Source organism: Microplitis demolitor, chromosome 4, assembly GCF_026212275.2.
Source record: "Microplitis demolitor isolate Queensland-Clemson2020A chromosome 4, iyMicDemo2.1a, whole genome shotgun sequence".
NCBI lineage: Eukaryota > Metazoa > Arthropoda > Insecta > Hymenoptera > Braconidae > Microplitis > Microplitis demolitor.
In genome coordinates, this window is record NC_068548.1 from 1,562,074 (window position 1) to 1,583,694 (window position 21,621).

Here is a 21,621-nt window from a genome sequence, read left to right on the forward strand (position 1 = left end):
TTTAATTAATTAATGAATTAATTGTTAACTTATTGATTAATTTAATTATAAGCATTAATATAATATTAATTATTTAATATATGACTTGATACTATGTATAAAACTGCTTAAATTCACATGTTAAAAATATAAGTTTTGTAAACAAGATTTTTATTATTATTTTTTTTATTATTATGTTTATAATTATTATTATGTATTTTATTCATTATTTCAAGCAATCATTAAAAAACAAGAAAAAAAAAATTTGTTAATTTTTTTTATTTCTACCGCGAACGGGATTCGAACCGCGGAAGTCATGATTGTGTTTCACTAGGGTTCTTTTTCTTTGAATTAAAATTCCATGTAAACTATTGAGTTTACGTGAAAATGTATAGATACATTATTTGTAGAAAATTTAATATTCTACACATTTGTATCAATTCATTTTTGTCGTATCTTTGATAGTTTAGCTGGAATTTTAGTTCTAATGATAAAAAATTATGTGGGATTTTTTTTTTTTATAAAGAATGTGATTTTTGGGTGTAATTTATGACTGGAATTTCGAATAATGAGTTGAGTGGTGTTTTGGTATCGAATGGCAAATTTCCTCTAGTTCGAGTACCCACATGAGTATTTTTAAATTTCAAAAAAATTTTGTTGTACAATTCAAAATTCGAATTTTACAAAAAACTGTTTTATGTAAAAATAAATATCGTTTCCGTGATAAACGTCAGATTTCCTCTAGTTTGAGTACCTACATCACTATTGTAAAATTAATAGAAAATTCCTAGCAAAATTTCAAATTTTGAAATTTTACAAAAAATTAATTTTTATAAAAATGAAAATCTTTCTCATATTAAACGTAAAATTTCCTCTAGTTTGAGTACCCACAACCCCATATTCAAATTTCAAAAAAAATCTTCTTTAATTTTCCAATTAAAATTTTTTTTTTGCAAAGCGCGAGTTCGAATCCTGCCGTCAGTAAAAAAAAAATTAAAAAGTCAAAACTTTTAAAAAATTTCAATTAATTAAAATTGTCGGTATTTATCATGTTAATTAGAATTAGCTTTTTATTTTTATTAATTAATTAATTAAATTACTTATTAATCAATTAAGAAATGGCACATATTTTACTTTGTTCACCCATTTCTTTAGAACTTAATTTTTATTTACGTCTAAATATTTTTTTTTTATTAATTACTTATTAATTAAGTATTTTCAAATAATAATAATAATAACAATTATTATTATCATTATTATTATTATTATTATTATTATTATTATTATTATTACTATTATTTAATAATTATTACTCAGCGATTGTATAAATTCTTAAAAAATTAAGTTTATTTGTACACAATTCGCTTGGATAACAAAATAATATTATTACTAATTAATGAATAATAATTATATTTTTTTTAATAAGCTCATAGTAACAATTAATGAGAATTTATTTAAAAACTTTGTCATTAATTAAAATTAAAATTAAAATGAAATAAAAAAATGAGTGAATCAGACTCATTTATTTTTTTAAGTGGTAATTTAAAAAAAAAATAATTGTTCGATTAATTAGATTTAAAATCAATATAATTATTATAGTCGTTAACAATAAAAGTGAGTACGAGTACACTGAGTTAGGGTCTTGGTGACAATTTTTTTAGTTTTTGGTAATTTAAGTTGACAGACAATTAAATTTCCGTTGGAATGAGTACCCACAAGCTTATATTTCGAAAAAAAAAATTTTCAAGTTTTTGGAAATTTTAAATTTTGTAAAAATCTTTTTTATGAATAAATTTATGAACGGATATTGTTAAGGACACAATTTCCTTTGGAACGAGTACCCACAAGCTAGTATTTGGATCAGAAATTAAAATTTTAAAATTTTTGAAAATCTCAGATTTTGATAAAATTTTATTTTGAAGGAATTTATAGCCGGATGTTGTTCGGGACACCATTTCCTTTGGAACGAGTACCCACAAACTGGTATTTGGATGATAAATTAAAAATTTGGAAATTTTTGAAAATCCGAAACTTTGAAAAATTATTTTTTCAATAAATGAATGGTAGGATGGCGATAAGGAGAGGATTTTCTCTGGAATGAGTACCCACAAGCGTATGTTTGGATCAGAAATTAAAAATTTGGAAATCTTTTCAAATCTCAGATTTTGAAAAAATGTTATTTTGAATGAATTAATGACCGGATGTTGTTAAGAAGACGATTTCCTCTGGAATGAGTACCCACAACCTTATAGTAAACTCAAATAAAAAAATTCAAAAATATAAATACCCAAAGTAAAGATTCAAAAAATTGTCACCTGAGATTTTATAAATTTTATCAACAATCTCATCTATAACAAGCAACTAAAAAACAAAGGCAAAAACATAAAAAATTGCCCTTCGTATAAAAAAATCTTTGGGACTTAGACCCATTATTTACACTATTAATTAATTAATTAATAATAAAAAAAAAAAAACTTTAAATTGAGCCAAAAAAACAAAATTCAAAAATTGCTTTTATTTTTTTTATGCCCCAGGCCTAGTCTAATAAAAATCAATTAATTGTATTAATTAAAAAAAAATAAAAATTAATTAATCAGATTGCATTTGGCAGCCTTATAAAATATCTCTCATTTATTCACTCATTTAATTAATTATTATTATTATTATTTTTTTTTTTTTTTAAGACATTTTCACTCTAAAAAATAATTTTTTGCAGTTGACAAAAATACGACACTGACACGCAATTTATTTATTTATTTTTATTTTACTCAATCTAATTAAATTTTTCATTAATTATTTATTTAATTATTAATTATTATTATTTATTTTTTTTTTTTAACCTGATAAATTTTTTGTACGTTGAGTCTGAGAGCAAGGCCATGGCGCCATATATTTATTTATTTTTTTTTGTTAATCATTAATTATTAATTAATTAATTAGTCAATTAATTAGTAGTTTCTTTCATATTTAATCATACAAAGTAATGAGAATTAAATTAATTATTTCGATAAAATCAAAATATTTATATGTAACCATTACTTTGTTCGTAATTTTTTTTTGTTTTTTTTTTTTAGATGATTTAATCAACAAATTAATTAATTATAGGAAAAAAAATCTTAAATTAATTAAAATATAAATAATAATAAAATTTCATTATTCGATACCTCTTGGTCCGTCAATTGGCATTGTATGAAGTACTTCGTCGAGTAATTGTAGTGCTCGGTGTAAATGTACCTGAAAAAAAAAAAAAATTAATAAAAATAAAAATAAAATAATTCTTAATTAAAAAAAAAAATTAATTTTTTGTTTTTATTCTAAATATAAGCTTGTGGGTACTCGTTTCAGAGGAAATTGTTCCCTGAATAACTTTTAATCATTTTTTTGCACAAAAAAATAAAAATTTCTAAATATGAATTTTCCAAAATTTTTCAATTTTTATTTTTATTCAAAGTACAAGCTTGTGGGTACTCGTTTCAGAGGAACTCGTACCCTGAATAATCTTCATTCATTTTTTTGCACAAAAAAAACAAAAATTTGTAAAAATGAATTTTCAAAAATCTGTCAATTTCTTATTTTTGTTCAAAATATAGGCTTGTGGGTACTCATTCCAGAGGAAATCGTGCCCTTGAAAATTTACAGCCCTTCATTTGTGCAAAAAAACAATTTTTCCAAAATATGAAATTCCAAAATTTTGCTAATTTTTTATGTTTACTATATTAGCTTGTGGGTACTCATTCTAACGTTAATCAAAGATTCTATTCATTAAAGTACTAATCTGTAGCAAAATTCCAAACCCAAATAAAAAATTGAATTGACTCCCAGTGATAAATAAAATAAATAATTACCTCAATCCAACAAGGAGTTTCTTTGATACTCTGTCTCGGATAATCAGGACCCCATCCTTTAACAAAACTCAATCGTAGTATACAAAGTCTTCTCAAGTCATCAACACCAATACCAGCAGCAGCACTCAAATCTTTACGTAAATAAATAAATAAATATAATTTTAATTAATTATAATAAATAATAATAATAATAATAATAATATTTACTTTTAGTAATTGGCTGGCCATGTGTTAAATGTCCAGCAACAGCAGCAGCTTGAGCAGCAGCAGCAGCTTGTGCAGTAGCAGCCTGACCTCTCATTTGTTTATGGCACTGTCTTAAATCAAATACTTTAATATATGCCTGTGGATAAATTTTATGAACAGCGTCACCAGGTGCACGTCCAGCCTCTCTGTCTAGATAATATGATTGTACAAATACGCTATGCTCGCTTTGACATCTCAACCAGACGTCACCTTCACCACGTAAATCTAGTACCACGCCTTTACCTAATAAATTTTTTTTTTTATTTATTAATTTATTTAATTTAATTTAATTTAGTGTTTATTTGTTACCTATATGAAGTCGTGCACGTTCACTTTGTTCGGTGCGATGTACATTACTCAGTGCACCGAGACAAAATCGGTTACCACCACTTGGATCAACGTAACCATCAACGGTCACTGTTGGACACCCGCTACTTACTTTGAATGTTTCACCTACTTGTGTGTCTAATTCGAAGTAACCGACTGAGCACCAGTACTCGGGCGCTGGTTGGGTTGATAACAAACCACTCATATTACCGCCTACTTCATTACCGTGCCCTAAAAATAAATAAATTATTTTGTTTTTGATCTCTTGCATGGAATTTTGGAATTTTTTTTAGTATGATGGTTTTTTTGGGCTAGGGACTGTGATAGTTGAAAAGCTGGTGGAATGCCGAGTAGAATGAGTACCCACATGGATATGTTATAAAATGGTCATTAATTGGTTAATTAATTAATTAATGGAAGGTTATTAATTAAGTGTTTTTAAATATGCTGATGTGGGTACTCAAACTTCGGGAAATTTTGCGAGGAATTCAGCTGTGCTATTCATTTTTTATTTTTGTTAATTTTCCAAAAAAAAAAAAAAAAATTTTTTTTTTGAAAATTATACTAGTGATTTTTTTTGGAAATTGAATTATGGATCTGAGAGCATGATATTTGAAAAGCTGGTGGAATTTCCTTTGAAATGAGTACCAACAACGATATGTTATAAGATGGTCATTAATTGGTTAATTAATTAATTAATGCAGGGTTATTAATTAGTATTTTTAACTATATTGATGTGGGTACTCAAACTTCGGGAAATTTTGCGAGGAATTCAGCTGTGCTAGTTATTTTTAATGCAAACAATTATTTCTCCAGAAACCCATTGTTATTTTTTAAGGGAGAATTTAAATATTTAAATAAAATTTACAGTAAGAAGTTGGATGCAGATGTCGGTGATCCGGTGGCTGCATACTCTGGGTATAAGTCAAAGTATTAGCACCAGTCCACTGTGGACCACCAGTATTGTAAGGATTAGCTCCTGTTGCTACTGCAAAACCATTCTGATGATGTAAATGAGCTGGAGATACTGGAGAACTTTGTGTTCCACCTATTATTTATTATTAAATATTTATTGGATGGATTGCTAAGGAAAAATGTTTAATTAATTACCTAGGGAGGCAGTGAGAGCATCGACAGTCGGTGGAGCTGAATTTAAATCCTGAGGTGGCGTGTTTGTATTGTAGAATTGATCTGTTGATTGAGCTTGCGTTGGACTTAGTATCGGTGCCCCAGGTGCTGTGCCAGCGTTCAATGATTGCTGTTGTGCTACTGAATGACCCATTTGATGGACTACAGCTGATTAGTTTAATTAATTAATATAAATATTAATTTTTTAAAAGTAGATATCACGATCCAGATGTCATGAGGGCGAAGTTCAATATAAGGACCAGTATAAGGGCTGACACATAAATTTTTCTTTATCACGAATCGATTTTTTTTTCTTAAAAATAAAAAAATTTTAATTAAAAATTTTTTTTGGCCCTTATGACCTTTGGCCCTTAACCTTAGAACATAAGGGCTTGACAATTTTTCCTTATTTTGATTTTAAATTAAAAATCCAACAATTGAGTTAAAAAAAATTTACGACCTTATGGTTTTTGGACCTTATCCCTGTGACCTTAAGGGCTTGAAATTTTTTAAATTTTTAATTTCAAGTAAAAAATTTATCAATTGAAATAAAAAAAAATTACGCCCTTATGACTTTCGGCCCTTACTCCCGGACCTTAAGGTCAAAAAATTTTCCTTTTCTATCATTATTTCTACACTTTTCAAATAAAGTGACGATGATAAAAAAAAAATTTCCCGCCCTTATGATTCCCGGGTGACCTTAAGGCCCAACAAGTGACCTTACGCCCTCATATCACCTGTTCCCCACAATATCTCCCTGAATATTGAGTTATCGAAAAAAATGAATCAGACCTTTTTTGTAGCCCTTTAAATTCTCTACAAAAAATCTCTCTTACCCTTTTTTCAAAAACTCAATACTTTCCAAGATATTTTGATTTTAAAATCAAAAGAACAAAAACAAAGTAAAAAAAAAAAAAATAAATAAACTAATTACTGTCTTCTGATAATTAATAACTTGCACAATTTCGATTCTATTAAAAAAAAAATTACATACGATGATGTAAATTACGCGGGTTGATATGATGCGCAGTAGGTATCCAGGTTTGTCTCGTCGGAGGGCAATTATCATCTAATTTATTGGTACTATGATTAAGTTGTTGCTGCTGCTGTTGTTGCTGCTGTTGATTATTAACAGCAGTACCAGCACTTCCGGTAACATTACCTACTACCGTACCCCCTCTAGGATAAATATTTTCACCGGCTACAAAATAATAATAAACAAAACAAAAAAAAACAAAAAATAAAAAACAAAAAAAAATAAAATAAAAAAAATAATTAAATAAAAAAAATGTAAATTACTTGGATTAGGCGGAAGACCAGTAATAAATTGTGAGGACTGTGAATTACTGTTGGCTGATTGTGATGACTGGGGATGATGTTGAATTGTCTGGTTTATTTCCCCGTCGACGTCCATCCCAGTCGACCCACCGACACTCGATGACCCGGATGCTGATGAACCAGCGGGACCAGTTACTGACCCAGCCTGACCTGGAACGACACCAGGCACTCCAGGAACACCAGAGACTCCTGTAACGTTACCTCCCCCGACGCTGTACTCATCTTTTACCAGACGTCCACCAGGTCCGACTCCGACTCCAGATTGTAAGGTCAATCCGGATAAATCTGTAAAGAACGGGTCTGTGTGCCGAAAAGAACCCATTCGGTGACATCAATGCAAATAAATATAAATAAAGCAGCGTATTATTTTTTTTTTTTTATTTAACCGACTGCAGTTACTGATAGTCAGTTTTTTGATTGATTTAAGGGCGAAATTCGCAGAAGGTTAAATATTTTTTTGTTGCAAAAGAAATTAAAAGTAATTAAATGTGTAATTAGGAACTTTATTTGAGGTACGGGTGCCATAAGGGCGGGATAATAGGACGCCCTTATGGAGCTTGAGGGGTATAAGGGCGGAAAAATTTTATGTAAATAATTAGAGTTCTTAATTAAAAGGATTGAAAAAAAATGTCGGCCCTTACGGTTTTGGACCTTATCCTCGAACCATAAGGGCTGAATTTTTTTTTGTATAGTCACTGTATTTTTCATAAGTCAGTTTGAAAATTATAAAATTTTTAATTAGAATTTTTTTGCGCCCTTATGATTCCTGGCCCTTCTTTCTGGAACTATAAGGGCTAGATAATTTTTTTTGTGTAATCGATGTACTTTATATTAATAAGTTTAAAAATTATGAAAAATAAATTTTGAATTTTTTTTATGACCTTATGATTTCTGGCCCTTATCCCTAGGACTGTGAGGGCTTAAAATTTTTTTTTTTGCATAATCGATTAGCTTTTGAAAAATAATTTAAAAAATTACAAAATTTTAAAATTGAATTTTTTTACGCCCTTACAATTTCCGGCCCTTATTCCTGGAACCATAAGGGCCAAATTAAAAAATTACTCTTTATATTTTTTTTAATTTCTAAACTGAATGAATATTAATTAGTGACAAAAAAAATTTACTATGCCCTTATAATTTTCTAAGGTCCATTTTACTAAACTACGCCCTTACGGCACCTGTACCTTGGTTTATGAATGAAAAAATAAATAAATTTTTAAAAAATACTGATCGAGATTCTTTTAAAAATTCCACATTTAATTGATTCAAATATTAATCACATAAATAAAAAATATATAACAATAATAAGGCTGAAATAAATATAAAAAGAAGCAGAAGCTTGAGATAAAATAAATATTTGAAATAAAATAACATTATACCTATTCCTGGTGAGACGACACGTTCGTAGTGATAAGGATTAACACACACGGAATCACATTTCAAGTCGAATGCAAACTGACAGTATTTGACGTGTTTCAGTTCATTTTTATGCAAATCAGGCCATCGCCATATACGAGCGTAAATAACGTGAGGGAAACCTTTGCGTCCAGCGACTTGCAGTCGTCCGTCAAGTGTCCTTTGAATTGTTACGCACTTACTTGGGTGGGCGCCGTTTGTCGTTATCGCTGTTATCAGACTATCCAATTCGTCTCTTTTTTCCTGAAATGAATATGTATTTTATTTAAATGTAAATTACAGGCGAACTATCAAAGATATGACAAAAGTATATGAAACCAATTTTGTAGGAAATTAAATTCTCTACAAAAAAGGTCCTTATCAATTTTTCTCTAGACTCAATAGTTTAATCACAATAAATTTTTTAAATAAATTATCATAATTTAAAATAGAAAATTGACAATTTTTATTTTATAAATTTAAAATTCTGGCTAAAATATGAAAGATATGACAAAAATATATAAAACCAATTTGGTAGGAAATTAAATTCTCTACAAAAAAGGTCCTTATCAATTTTTCTCTAGACTCAATAGTTTAATCACAATAAATTTTTTAAATAAATTATAATAATTTAAAGTAGAAAATTGATATTTTTTTTATTTTATAAATTTAAAATTCTGGCTAAAATATCAAAGATATGACAAAAATATATGAAACCAATTTTGAAGGAAATTAAATTTCCTACAAAAAAGGTCCTTATGACTTTGTCTCTAAACTCAATAGTTTAGGTGCCAGAATTTTTTAAAACTCATAATTCAAATTTCCATTGAATTTTTTTTCCAAAAAAAAAAAAATCAAAAATTACACTAATGATTTTTTTTAAAAATCAATTTACACTTCTCAAAGCATAAAATTTTGAAACCTGATAAAATTTCCTCTAAAACGAGTACCCACAACCCTAATTTACAAACCAGTCATCAATAAACTAATTAATTAATCAGTAAACCAATTAACAATTAATTATTTTAAACATATCGATGTGGGTACTCAAACTTCCGGAAATTTTCCCAGGAACTCAGTTCTGCTATTCCCCCCTTTTTTTTACAACTCAAACCACAAAAAATAAAAAAATTCTCAACTACAGTAGATTTCAATTCAAAAAAACAATGAAAAATTAAATTTAAAAAAATCATTACACCAAGAAATTGATAAAAAAATTTTTTTACCCTCTTCCCCCTCTACCCATTAGCAAAAAAAAAATACCTTGAGTTTTTTAACCAGCGATTCAATGGCACGTTTACTAAATCCTTCACTCTCGCCACCCTGGCGATGACACATCAGCGAGTGTACAATACTCAAGCATGCATCAGCACTTGTTGGAGCCGTTGGCGTTATTCCCGTCATTTCTCTCACTAAAAAAGAAGCCATTTAATAAAAATCAAACCAAAAAATTATTTTAAAAAATATATAAAATAATTACACTCAGAATTATTAGTTTGCATCGGGGGCGAGGGATACAAATGTCCTCCCCCGCCCGCAAGTCCAACCATCTCCGTAAAAGCCGTGGCTATTTGATATATTTATTATCAATATATAAATATACAAATAAATATTTTAATATATATTTATAAATATAACAATAATTAATAGTTTTATTAATTATTAATCATTGATAATAAATATTATATATATTTTATATTATAAATATTGCATGACACTTAAGTCACATTAACTTTATATATATTTATATATATATGTATATATATATATATATATATATATATATATTTGTTGGTTAATTTATTGACGAGGTGATACGAATGTCAGTGAAAAATTTGTTTAAAATTAATATAAATTAAATTGTATGGTTATGATTGAATTTTTTTTTTTATGTTTATATATTTTTTGGTACGATATATATTTATTTTGGCACACATTTATTGTTGATTAGTTTTATTATTGTTATTATTTTTTTATTATTTTATATATTTATTTTATTTATTGTTTGTTTATGATAGTTTTTGGAATAACAAGCAATCACAAGCCGTTTGAGGCTTAATTTTTATTATATATATATATATATATATATATATATATATATATATATATGTATATATATATATATGAGTTAATATATATATGTATATATGTTAATTATAAGTTTAAGTGTGGTACTGTATGAAGTAAGAAGAGAATGAAGTGAGTGGTATTTAAAATTAATTTTAAATATTTTTGACAGGTAGCGCGCGCGGGAAATTTAAAAATTTTAAAAATCAAATGTAAGATAGATTAAAAATTTAAAAATCTAAGGGTGCATTTGGATGCTCTAGCTCTAGATTTAGTACTGGATGTACTCTAATTAATATAATTAATGAGAAAAATAATTAATTAATAATTATTAATTAAAAAAAAAAAAAAAGAAGCTATAAGTCATTTTGGATAAGCGTAAATGGGAATCTTGCATGTAAGCCAAATTTTCGCGCAAGAGGGCAGTTGAGTCGGAATCGATTGTTCAGTACCAACTAACGGTTCGATAGCGACAGTCAGTATCATCGACGGCAGCAGTAGTTCAGATCCTTCTTTACGTTTGAATAGAAACAGTATCTTAGTTAATGTCGTGCAATTATTCATAAAATTTATTGCTCATAGTGATTGTTTAATTAAATTGTTGAGTTTGTAAAATTAAAATAGTGCAAAGTGTCTTTGGTGTCATATTAAGTGTCAGTGTTCAGTGGTAGTGTAAAGTGTTGCTGATGGCTGATACCGACAACTTCCTAGCTGAGCAAAATCATCTGGCATCGTCTGGTGGGAAATAGCAGTTAAGTGACGTTTTTTTAGCCGCAGCACTTGGAGCTATTTAATTTAAATCTCCAAGTGCATTAGGACACCCTTCTGCACATTATTTTCCCGCCAAGGTTTGTTTAAACACTCGAGTGTTTTTTTTTTAAATATTTTTTGTCATATTCTGCCGCCATTTTATTTTGACACGATTTTTAATTTTCTCCTTTCTAATAATTTATAAAAAAAAAAAAATATTTCAAAAAAATACACCTGTAGTTTTTTAAATTTTCTACATGTGCATATTTTTTTTTTTTTTATTAAAATTAAAATTTTATTTCAATACAATACACAGTTAAGTCATGGAAAATTAAAAAAAAGTATTTATTTATCAAATTACACTTTAATTAAATAATTAGTCTCGTAAAAAATTTTTTTCTGACACTTCAATGTGTCAGTAATTGTAATTAACAACAAAAAATTTATTGTGCAGCAGGTGCATGATCTAGATAAGTAATTTCTTTGTTTCTGACTTCTTCAGTTAAAAGTTTCGTTCCAGGACAATTAATTGGCCGGAACTTTAAATTATAACATACTTTTATTTCTTTCAAGTATGCTTCGTCTCTTGTCTGCAAAAATATAATTAATTAATCAATTTATTAATTAGTTTTACTTGAAGCCGCCATCTTAACGGCCGTAGCAACCGTGATTCATAACCTCCCACTTCCCAGTAAGAGATTTAATTTCCACATTCCTCCCGCTATTGAAATTTTTAAACTGCGCATGCGTAAAGAAAGTGGGGGATATTTAGCGCATGGGACATAGAGTGGGGGTAAAATTTATGACAGTCGAGGCTCAACTCTCGCTGGAACAACAACAGTTCTTTAGAGAGCTTAAGTGGGAGCTTCTGAGACTCAGTAACTGCCAATTGGGGCAAAGGCTTATAACGGGTAGTCTATAGAAGCCTAGAAGTCTGCAAGACATCATGTAGACTTTGGCCGAACAGGAAAACACCCAGGCCTCAAAAGAATGATCTTCCCTCCCACCATTTTTTTTTCTACAATTGTCCAACAAACTTTTAGGTTCTTTTTTAAACAATAAATTATGAAAAAAAAAATATTTGAAAAAATTGCACATATAGTTTTTGAAATTTGCTACGCGTGCATTTTTTTACTTTTTTTTTTTTGTAATTTATTTGCTAAAAAAAAAAATCCGAACATTTTTAATTGTCTGTTAGCAAACTAATAATTTTTTGATTTTTTTTTAAATGATAAATTATAAAAAAAAAAGTATTTGAAAAAAATGTACCTGTAGTTTTTTAAATTTTCTACAAGTGCATTTTTTTACTTTTTTTTTTTTAAAATACTAGAGTTACGTTAGGAATTTACATAAAAAAAAAAAAAAATACCTTATCCTGAATAAAATCGACTTTAATTCTTGATCCAACCGCATCGTTAATCATCTCAACAATATCGCCATAGTGTATCTTATCCCCAGGTTTGAAATTTCCCGCCGACAGAATACCGGCGACATTAACTCGGTCAAATAAATTGACCGCCATTTTGAAGTAACCAACATCTGAAGCAATAAAAGGGGATCGTGTGGCACAAATTCCATGTTTTGAGAACTCGCGGTCCCAAAAACTAACCAATGATGACCCGTACAACTTATAAGGGCACAAATTGAACCATTTACTTTCTAAACTGGCCCTTAATCCTTTCTCGCTTGCAAGTCTGTGTTGACTGAAGCTAACCGAGGTCCGTTTTTTGCAATTTTCTGGTGTGACCTCACCGTAAGTTGCTGGCCACAGGCCATGGATTGACCATTTAAGCAAATTAATGTTGTCATTCACTGGTTTATTTCTCGAAATATATTCAAATCCTAGAGCCGGTGGCCAAAAAATACTCAGTACAAAGTAATTGAAGCATTGGTCAGCTGGGGAATTGTCATCTTTGCAAGTCTTATCACTGACAGCGACTGGTTTTTCTTCATGGGCCCGTTTGCTGAATATTCCTGGTCGGTTTCCGGTACCTGGACTACTTGCTCCAGAATTTAGTGACGTTGATGACCCACTGGATGTACTCAGACTTCTTCCGTAACCTGAAGAGCTGGTTAGTAATGAAGATGAGCTACCAGGAGTTTGAGGCCAATTTTTTTTTTTAAGGACTGGGCTATTAAGTCGATTTCTGGGTGAATCTACGCTGCCACCACGTGTCCAAGGAGAATTTGCTACTGATGGATTTAGGTTCAGACTACTGGAACGTTCTACTGGATAGTGGTTGGAACTTTGGAATGTTCGTTGATTCAATGCTGGAAATTCTTTATCGTGAGCTGCTTTGAGGAATCGACTTGGCGATGGTTGAAATGGGAAATTGTTTAAGCTGTTGCTGGAGCGCAGGGCGAGAAAATCATCATGACGGATATTTTGAGATTCTACGAGGCGGTTGGGTGATGGATGGCTAGGTAATTTTGGAAAAAGATCGTTTGATGAAACAGGTGACTGTTGAGGAGTTTGCTGGTGGGATGGTTGGGGGTTTGATGGAGATGATGGTCTAGGATTTAGAGATAAGGGACTTGAATTTATAGATTGTGGGTTGGGGGATGGGAGCTGGGTGTTAGTTGATGTTGAAGGTAAATTGGGGGAAGAGTTGCTTGAGGTTGGGCTTTGAGATCCAGTTAATGATCTGTTGAAAAAAAATCGATTGGTTCATTGTCTGGTTGATTGACAAGTTGATATAAATATAGTGATGTGGGTACTCAAATTAAAGAGGAAAGCAAGAGGAACAAGAATATGGAGAAAAAAAAAATTTTTTTGAAAAATTTTTTTAATTTTAATTTTTTTTATAAAATAAATTTTATTTTCGTGGAGTAGACAAAATTTCCGGTAAAATGAGTACCCAAAACGATTTATTTAAATGAAGTCGTTGACTAGTCGCGGTCCGTGAATTAACCGCGAGTTGATGAGTGACAATAAGTTGGTTTAAATATATTGATGTGGGTACTCAATTGAAAGAGAAATTTATGATGAACAAGAATATGGAAAGAAAAAATTTTTTTGAAAAATTTTTTTGAAAAATTTTTTTTTTATCTGATTATAGTGATGCGGGTACTTGAATTACAGGGAATCTAGTGAGTAATAAGAATTAAATTTTATCTTAAACGAGTACCTAGGCCTACAATTAATTTAATTTGAAATTTCCATGCCCGAATATTGAAAAAATTTCTAAAATTACCCGTAACTTAATTTTTTTTTATAAAATAAATTTTGTTTTCGTAAAGTAGACAAAATTTCCTGTAAAATGAGTACCCACAACAGTATATTTAAAAAAAGTTATTTATTAATTACCAATCCGCTAATTAACCGCGAGTTAATCATTAACACCGACTTTATTCAAATATATCGATGTGGGTACTCAAATTACAGGAAATTTTATCACTAATTCAACTGTAGTAATTAAATTTGAAAAAAATAAAAAAAAAAAATAATAATTTATGAAAATCTTGCAATTATAAACTTTGAATACAAAAAAATATATATTTAAAATTTAAAAAATTACTTACAGTTTTTTAAAGGTAATTTTCTTACGTACAGCATTTAATGGCGCTGGTAATAATATTACAATAATAAAAGTTATTAAAAATAATTTAATGCTGTAGAATTTCATTATTTAAATTTTTAAAAAATTCGAAATTACTGAGAATTGCCGTCGCTTCGATGGAGAATTAAATTAACTACTCAGTAATACTGAGTTTTTATAATTATTTTTCAATTTAAAACGTGGCATAGATAATTAAATATTTAATTTTTTAATCAGTTCTATTATTAAGAATTAAATGACGCAATATTATTTTTTAACCGATTGATCATCGGTTTTTTTTAAATTGAAGTAATTATCGAATAAAAAAATAAAGTCATTAAATTTTATCTTGTGGCGTAGAAATTAAAAAATAAATTTTATTTTAAAATTTAATTTTTTATTAATCAATCTTAGAATTATCGTCATCATCATCGTTATCATCACTACTAGTTTTGTTATCATCATTATTATTTCTATTATCACTTTTACTATTTTTATCTTCAATATTCATTTTCTTCGATTTTGTTTCCTTCATTTTTAATTTTCTTTTCAATCTTTTTTGTCTTTTTTTAGCTGTCGCTTGCTCGGCTTTTAATTTATTTTCTTCTAGTTTACTTTGATACTCCAAATTTAATAGTTCCTGTTAATTAAATTTTATTAATTAATAAAATTAATAACAAAAATTTTAATTTTTTTTTTTCAATTTACTGGAGATTCAAATTTATTAATTTGAATTTTTTAAATTAAAAAATATGAAATTTTCGAGGAAAAATTTTAAATAAAAATTTGAATTTTTTTTTTTCAATTTACTGGAAATTCAAATTTATTAATTTAAATTTTTTGAATTAGAAAATATGAAATTTTCGAGGAAAAATTTTAAATAAAAATTTGAATTTTTTTTTTACTTACAATATTACTTTTTTCCTGAATAAATTTTTGTCTCGCATATTCTTTCCGTCTAAGATGTCTGTAAACATGAAATTCACCACTTCCTGCTCCAGCGCTACTTCCCATGACGTTTCGTACAAACTCCGGTACCCCGGGTACATTTTTTATTTTTGGCCTCTCGGGTAATTGAATTTCTTTGTCCTGAAATTTATAAATTTTATCCGAGGAATTATTTAAAATATTCTAGTAGGTTAAGTAAAATTAGTAACTCATTAAATATATAAAAAAAAAATATATATATATATATATAAATAAAAGAGACTTACAGGATTGCTCATTAATTTTTGTAGTTTTAATCTCTGGAGATCTAAGGCACTTTTGACAATTATCGGGGGATCATTTTTTTTATCGTCTTTTTTTGAATCTTTTTTATTTGTCTGTGACATTTTAACTCCCTGTTGTTTATAAATATATAAATATATAAAATATGAGGTTAGAATTCATAATTTTTTTTTCCAGTCGACAAAGTAGTAATTTTTTAAAAAAATATTTGCCCTGTCACTTTAGCTTGAAATTGACAGCAATTTGTCGTTAAAATAACCCGCAATTTGCTGCCCAAATTTAACGTCAATTTGACAGCAAAAATTTCCTTTAACTACATTCTTTTCTATTTTTGACAACAATTTGTACATAACTTTTTGAGTGAGTTTGGAATTGACAGCAATTTGATATTGAAATTCGTCGTCAGCTTGACAGCAAATGTCCATCAACCAGGCTTTTTCACCTTTGACGTCAATTTGTATATAACTTTTTAAATGAATTTTCATTTTGATTCGAGTAGCAAATTAACGTCAAATTATGTAACAAGATGTAAAGAAATTGACGTCAAAAACAGAAAACCCCAAAATTGGCGGGTATTTAAAATAAAAATCAAAGGAGTTTTTTTGATGTCAAATTGACAGCAAATTGCGGGTCACATATTTTATAAATTTATCCATGATAGATGAATAGAATTAATTAAAAATACACCTGTTATGAAATTTAATTAGTTTATTAGTCAATAATATAATTAAATTTTTTTATAAATATTCAACATTAATTAAAATAATTTAAATAATAATAATAATAATAATAATGGTAATAATTTTACACAGATTTTTGTCTCATCAATTGATGCATCGCTAACTGTACCCTCAATTCAACACATGCGTCTTTTTCTTCGATGATACTTCTTATCAAAGTCATCATTTTTTTCTGAAAAAAAAATTAATTAATTAATTAATTAATTAATCAATCAATTTTTAAATAAACAATTACCTCAAGAAGTTGATTTTCTTTGGCGAGTTGTATCATCGCAGTAATTTCGGCTTCGTTGGGTGAATGAATTCTCTCTTTTTCTTTGACTTTGAGTCTTTCGGGTTTTTCAATAATCATTTCGTTTAATTTTTTAATTTCATTTCTCTCTTGTTGGATTCTCATTCTTAGGACAGTTTCCATATTTATTAATTCGTCGTGGATTAAAATTTCACGTATTCGTTCGAGTGAATTTTCTTCGATTTTTTCTTCTTCTTCTTCTTTTATTTTTTCTTTACAATCAACGACATCTTTTGTTTCATCAGGTTTTAGATCTAATCCTGGTATTTCTGTACCTGAACCTGATCCTGATATTCCAGTACCTGAACCTGATATTCCTGTACCTGATCCTGGCAATCCTGTACCGGAACCTGCTACGGTAGTCCCCGTACCTGAACCTGACCCTGGAAATCCTGCACCTGATCCTAATACTGAACCCCCTGTACCTGAACCTGCTACTGAAGCCCCCGTACCTGAACCTGATACTGAAATTCCTGTACCCGAACCTGGGCCAGATAATCCCATGCCTGAGCCTGGTAATCCTGTACCCGAACCTGATCCTAAAATTCCCGTACCTGAATTCAAAGTTTCGGTGCTAGTGCCTGAGATTTCAATACCTGATCCTGATATTTCAGGACCTGGGGGTCCTATACCTGAACCAGGTGTCATTGTACCTGAACCTGATATTGAAATTCCTGTACCTGTACCTGAATTAATTCCTAATACAATTGAACTTGGTCCTGATATACCTGAACCTGAATTAGTACCTGATCCTGACCCAGTTGCTAAAATTTTAGAGCCTGCTCCTGATATACCTGATCCCCCCTCCCCATGATTTTCATCTGAAGATTTAACTTCGTCATCTAGACTTTTCTGTAGATTACCCTCTAATTTCTGTACCTTTTTAAATTTTCTTTTTAATTGAGTTATGATTCTCTGCACCTCCCACAGCATTTCTTCGCGTGATTTAGTGACAAACCCGGCGTTCATTTGCATGTGAATCTGCTCGAGCAGGGATTCTTGTTTGGCTAATTCTTTAGCTATTGTTTCGGGAGTATCAGGCAGAGATAAACTTCCAGATGATAGTGGCGGAATGTATTTATCTAGAGTGACGTCAGGAAAAAGTGCTTTGCAGTGACAGAGCAGCGCCAAGCAGAGTCTGTGGCTCATTTGCAAGACTGGGCTCAGGGTCATGGCGATTGCCTGTGCGTTCATTTTTGTTGTTTTTTCACGGGCTGTGACGTGGTCCAGGTGACAGATAACCCAGCCTAGAAGCACGCGGTTACATTCAGGAAGTTGATGGACCAGTTGGTACAATTGGGACTCTCGCATTGATACTTCTTTTGTTGATGCCGCTTGTTCGAAACGAGATATTGTTTCACTGCTTTCAAGTACTGCTTCTGGTAATTCTCTAGAATTATATATATACATATATAAATATATATATGTACACATATATATTTATAAAGACAATTAAATTCCCTTTCTAATGAGTACCCGCAAGCTATACTTATTTTTCAAAAAAATATATATATAAACATGTATATACATATATGTATATATTTATATATATATATTGAAAAATAAGTATAGCTTGTGGGTACTCATTTGAAAGAGGATTTCATTCTCTATTATTTCACGATTATATATTTATACATATTTGTATATATATATATATGTATATAAATATATGAGGTAGTCAGATAATAAAAATTAAAATTCTTTTCTAAATAAATACCTACAAGTAATATTTTTTATATTTTTATATATTTATATACACATATATGTACATATATTTTTTTAAAATAAATATAGCTTGTGGGTACTCATTTGAAAGAGAATTAAATTTTCTATCAATCTACATATGTACCTCATAAATATATACTACATAAATTAATATAAACATACATGTTTATTACAGTAATTTTCAAATACTCACCTAAAAAATAATATCAATAGACTAGTAGCTACAGTTGGTTCGAATTCCGCGGTATTCACATTATCGCGTTGGTTATAAAGTTTTTTAAAATGTTGTACTTTTGATTTAACACCAGGTACTCGATACAATCCTTCAGTCGTCATTCCAAACTCTTCTATATAATCAATACAATTTCGTACAACCAGAGGCAGTTCTATTCCGTCATGACAACGACTTCTTTCGACTGCTAGCTGAAGACTTACTCCAAAAATTGGTTGGACTTCTGAAAAAAAATTAATTAAGGCAATTAAGTACATTCAGCAATTAACTAATTAATTAATCAATCAATCAATTAATTCATAGAAAAAAAAATTACCCCCAATATCTTCATCGTGTTTTTTTTTACGATCCTTTAATTTGTATTTCAATTTATCTTTATCCTTATCCTTGTCCTTACGTTTGTCCTTATCCTCTTTTTCATCTTTATCACGTTTTTTTTTATCTTTATCTTTGTCTTTATCAGTTTCCTTTTCTTTGCTATCTTTTTCACGTGACTTTTCACGTTTTTTCGAGGGAAATTTGAATGTTTTGGTTTTTTTAGATTTCGAAGGACTTCTGGAATTTGTAGAAAAATTATTTTTACAAGTAGGGAGAAAAGGACATTGCGACAGGTAATATTGTAACCCGAGTCTGAGGTAGCTTACTATTCTCTCGCGGTGCGAAATAAATTTTTAGTCAACGGAATGCAAACTTTGAGTAAAATAAAACTAAAAAAAATTAATTTTAAACCTCAGGAGGGAGGACAAGTGGAATTTTTTAGAATTCTTTACTAGTATTGCGGCTTTAATTTAACGTGAATATTTATTGCTCTGTTCGAGTGCTTCTAGAAGCTCCTGAGACTTTAAAATAATCTGGAGCAATAATTAAATACTGAAATAAAAGTTGTTTGTACTAGTCGAATTGTTTTCCAGCAACCAGCTCACCCATGCCCATTTTTTAAATTTTTCAACCAGCGGCGACGCTCCAGTTTAATTATTATTTTATAAAATTACTTTAAATTCAATGATAATCGACAGAATTCCATGGGGTTTCCTGCTATTTATGAACTCGCATTAAATTTTATGAATTTAAATAAAATGCGTTTGTTTTTTCCCCAGCAAACTTTTATTTTATTTTATAAAATTATTTTTTTCCCGGCAACTAAACCACCGGAACAAAAAAAAACAAAATATTCCTGTTGCCTAAATCCTCCGATCGCCTTCAACTTGTAACTAAATATATTTTTTTTTATCATCATCAGACCGCGCGATAATTTAACTCCGCGAGATCTCAGACCGCCCGACAATTAAATAATATAATAAATAGTAAATAAATATTTTGGTGATTAATAAATTTCCCGTCGCGATAACTGACCACCTCAGACACTTTATTATTTAAATATTTATTTAATTGGCGCGTTAGTTAGTGATCTGGCTCATTGTGATAATTTAAAAATTTCCCGCCAGCAAATACGTTCATATCACAAAACTTTTAAAATTTCAATGACTTTTAATTTATCTGCTCATAAATTCGTCATAATTTTTAAATTCCCGCCTTTTCTCCCTCTTTAAAATCGCTAATAAAATAAATAAATAAATTTACTTGGTCTCTTGATCCTCATCAGGTGAACTTTCCCCTTCTAGCGTAGCATAACCTCGATCCTTACGGTCCTTTTTATCTTTTTTTTTACCTAATAATTCTTTCTTAGAATGTTTGTCATGACTTCCGTCATCGCTGACTGAAAATTCAAATAAATATTTACTGCATTAGTATTTTTTAATCGCTAATTTTATTTTAAAAATTAAAAAGACATTTTTAGGTTAGAAATTTTTATTTAAATAAATAGAATTCTTACAGTCGCTCTCGTTGCTTTTCCGAGCAGACTCCGAGGCATAAAGTCCGGGAAATTCTTTCTCAACATCTGGACTCTCGAAATCCATTTTATTATTTTATTTTATATATTTATTGTTACTTTGTTTTAATAAAATTAACTGTTAATTGTTTTTCTAAACTACTGTCAACTAGCTCCTGGCTCCATCTTGATCTCACTCTTACTTCTTACATTTTTAAAATAATACTTACGATAAATACGAAAGTGTCAGATTTATTTTTAAAAAACTTGTAATTGTATTCTTTTTACTGCCCTGAAGGTAATTAGGATGTTAATTAATTTATTTAATTATTTATTATTTTTTTGTGATGAAATTTATAGAGTTTAAAAGTTGGCGGGAAAATAATTTTTTTGAAAGCAGCGCGCGCACCCTGGAAAATTTAAATTCTGAATTAAATTTAATTAGTAGAAAAAAAGTGAATAACCAATTTAAAAAAAAAATGTATTAATTATCAGTGTAGTGATTAAAGTGAAATTTGAGTGAAACAAATCTTAGAATTTCAAATCGATCATTAATTAATAAAAATCAATGTTAATTTCGTGTGCGAAAAAAGCGTCAAAGTACCCTGGGTGGCGGGTCCGAACACACCAATAGAAATAAAACAACAAAAAATATATAATTATATAATTAATGAATTATTTTAAATATATATATATATATATATATATATATATATATATATACGGGCCGTAGTCCCGTGTCTGCAACCTTTCTATTTATAAATCAAATGCATTATTATCTACATTATTCTGTTTATGTGACCTTATGATCCCTGGCCCTTATCCTAAGAACCATAAGGGCTTAAAAATTTATTTTTTACTGTAATCAATTTACTTTTCATTTCTAACTGAAAAAAAAAAAAAAAAATTTGTCTTTTGATTTTTTTCTACGCCCTTATGGTTCTGGCCCTTATTTTT

At 29.0% G+C, this 21,621-nt stretch overlaps 4 protein-coding genes across 6 annotated transcripts; all 4 read right to left on the minus strand.

Moving 5' to 3' along the window:
* Positions 1-1,324: 1,324 nt before the first annotated feature.
* LOC103571057 (mothers against decapentaplegic homolog 4) lies at positions 1,325-9,955 on the minus strand. Of its 3 annotated transcripts, none has more exons than XM_008549053.2 (11): positions 9,739-9,955; positions 9,522-9,670; positions 8,243-8,522; positions 6,825-7,148; positions 6,520-6,726; positions 5,508-5,693; positions 5,266-5,445; positions 4,380-4,628; positions 4,032-4,313; positions 3,825-3,955; positions 1,326-3,213 (listed from the first exon to the last, which is right to left on the minus strand). In XM_008549053.2, exons 1-11 carry the CDS (start codon positions 9,806-9,808, stop codon positions 3,133-3,135), a joined length of 2,139 nt encoding a protein of 712 aa, XP_008547275.1. In that variant the 5' UTR covers positions 9,809-9,955; the 3' UTR covers positions 1,326-3,132. The 3 variants fall into 3 exon arrangements, with proteins under 3 accessions (XP_008547283.1, XP_008547275.1, XP_008547266.1); XM_008549044.2 differs by having other exon boundaries at positions 6,825-7,163; XM_008549061.2 differs by lacking the exon at positions 5,266-5,445 and having other exon boundaries at positions 1,325-3,213; positions 6,825-7,163.
* Positions 9,956-11,396: 1,441 nt separating this feature from the next.
* On the minus strand, positions 11,397-14,778 carry LOC103571073 (uncharacterized). The gene is made up of 3 exons (XM_008549072.3): positions 14,598-14,778; positions 12,445-13,720; positions 11,397-11,665 (listed from the first exon to the last, which is right to left on the minus strand). Exons 1-3 carry the CDS (start codon positions 14,699-14,701, stop codon positions 11,519-11,521), a joined length of 1,527 nt encoding a protein of 508 aa, XP_008547294.1. The 5' UTR covers positions 14,702-14,778; the 3' UTR covers positions 11,397-11,518.
* A 156-nt stretch (positions 14,779-14,934) lies between these two features.
* LOC103571683 (PRKR-interacting protein 1 homolog) lies at positions 14,935-16,010 on the minus strand. Its single transcript, XM_014439470.2, has 3 exons — positions 15,829-16,010; positions 15,524-15,703; positions 14,935-15,254 (listed from the first exon to the last, which is right to left on the minus strand). The coding sequence occupies exons 1-3, from the start codon at positions 15,946-15,948 to the stop codon at positions 15,015-15,017; spliced, it is 540 nt and encodes a 179-aa protein (XP_014294956.2). The 5' UTR covers positions 15,949-16,010; the 3' UTR covers positions 14,935-15,014.
* A 524-nt stretch (positions 16,011-16,534) lies between these two features.
* On the minus strand, positions 16,535-20,848 carry LOC103571081 (ralA-binding protein 1). Its single transcript, XM_008549083.3, has 6 exons — positions 20,668-20,848; positions 20,415-20,550; positions 19,150-19,388; positions 18,795-19,056; positions 16,820-18,266; positions 16,535-16,756 (listed from the first exon to the last, which is right to left on the minus strand). The coding sequence occupies exons 1-6, from the start codon at positions 20,750-20,752 to the stop codon at positions 16,649-16,651; spliced, it is 2,277 nt and encodes a 758-aa protein (XP_008547305.1). The 5' UTR covers positions 20,753-20,848; the 3' UTR covers positions 16,535-16,648.
* Positions 20,849-21,621: the final 773 nt, after the last annotated feature.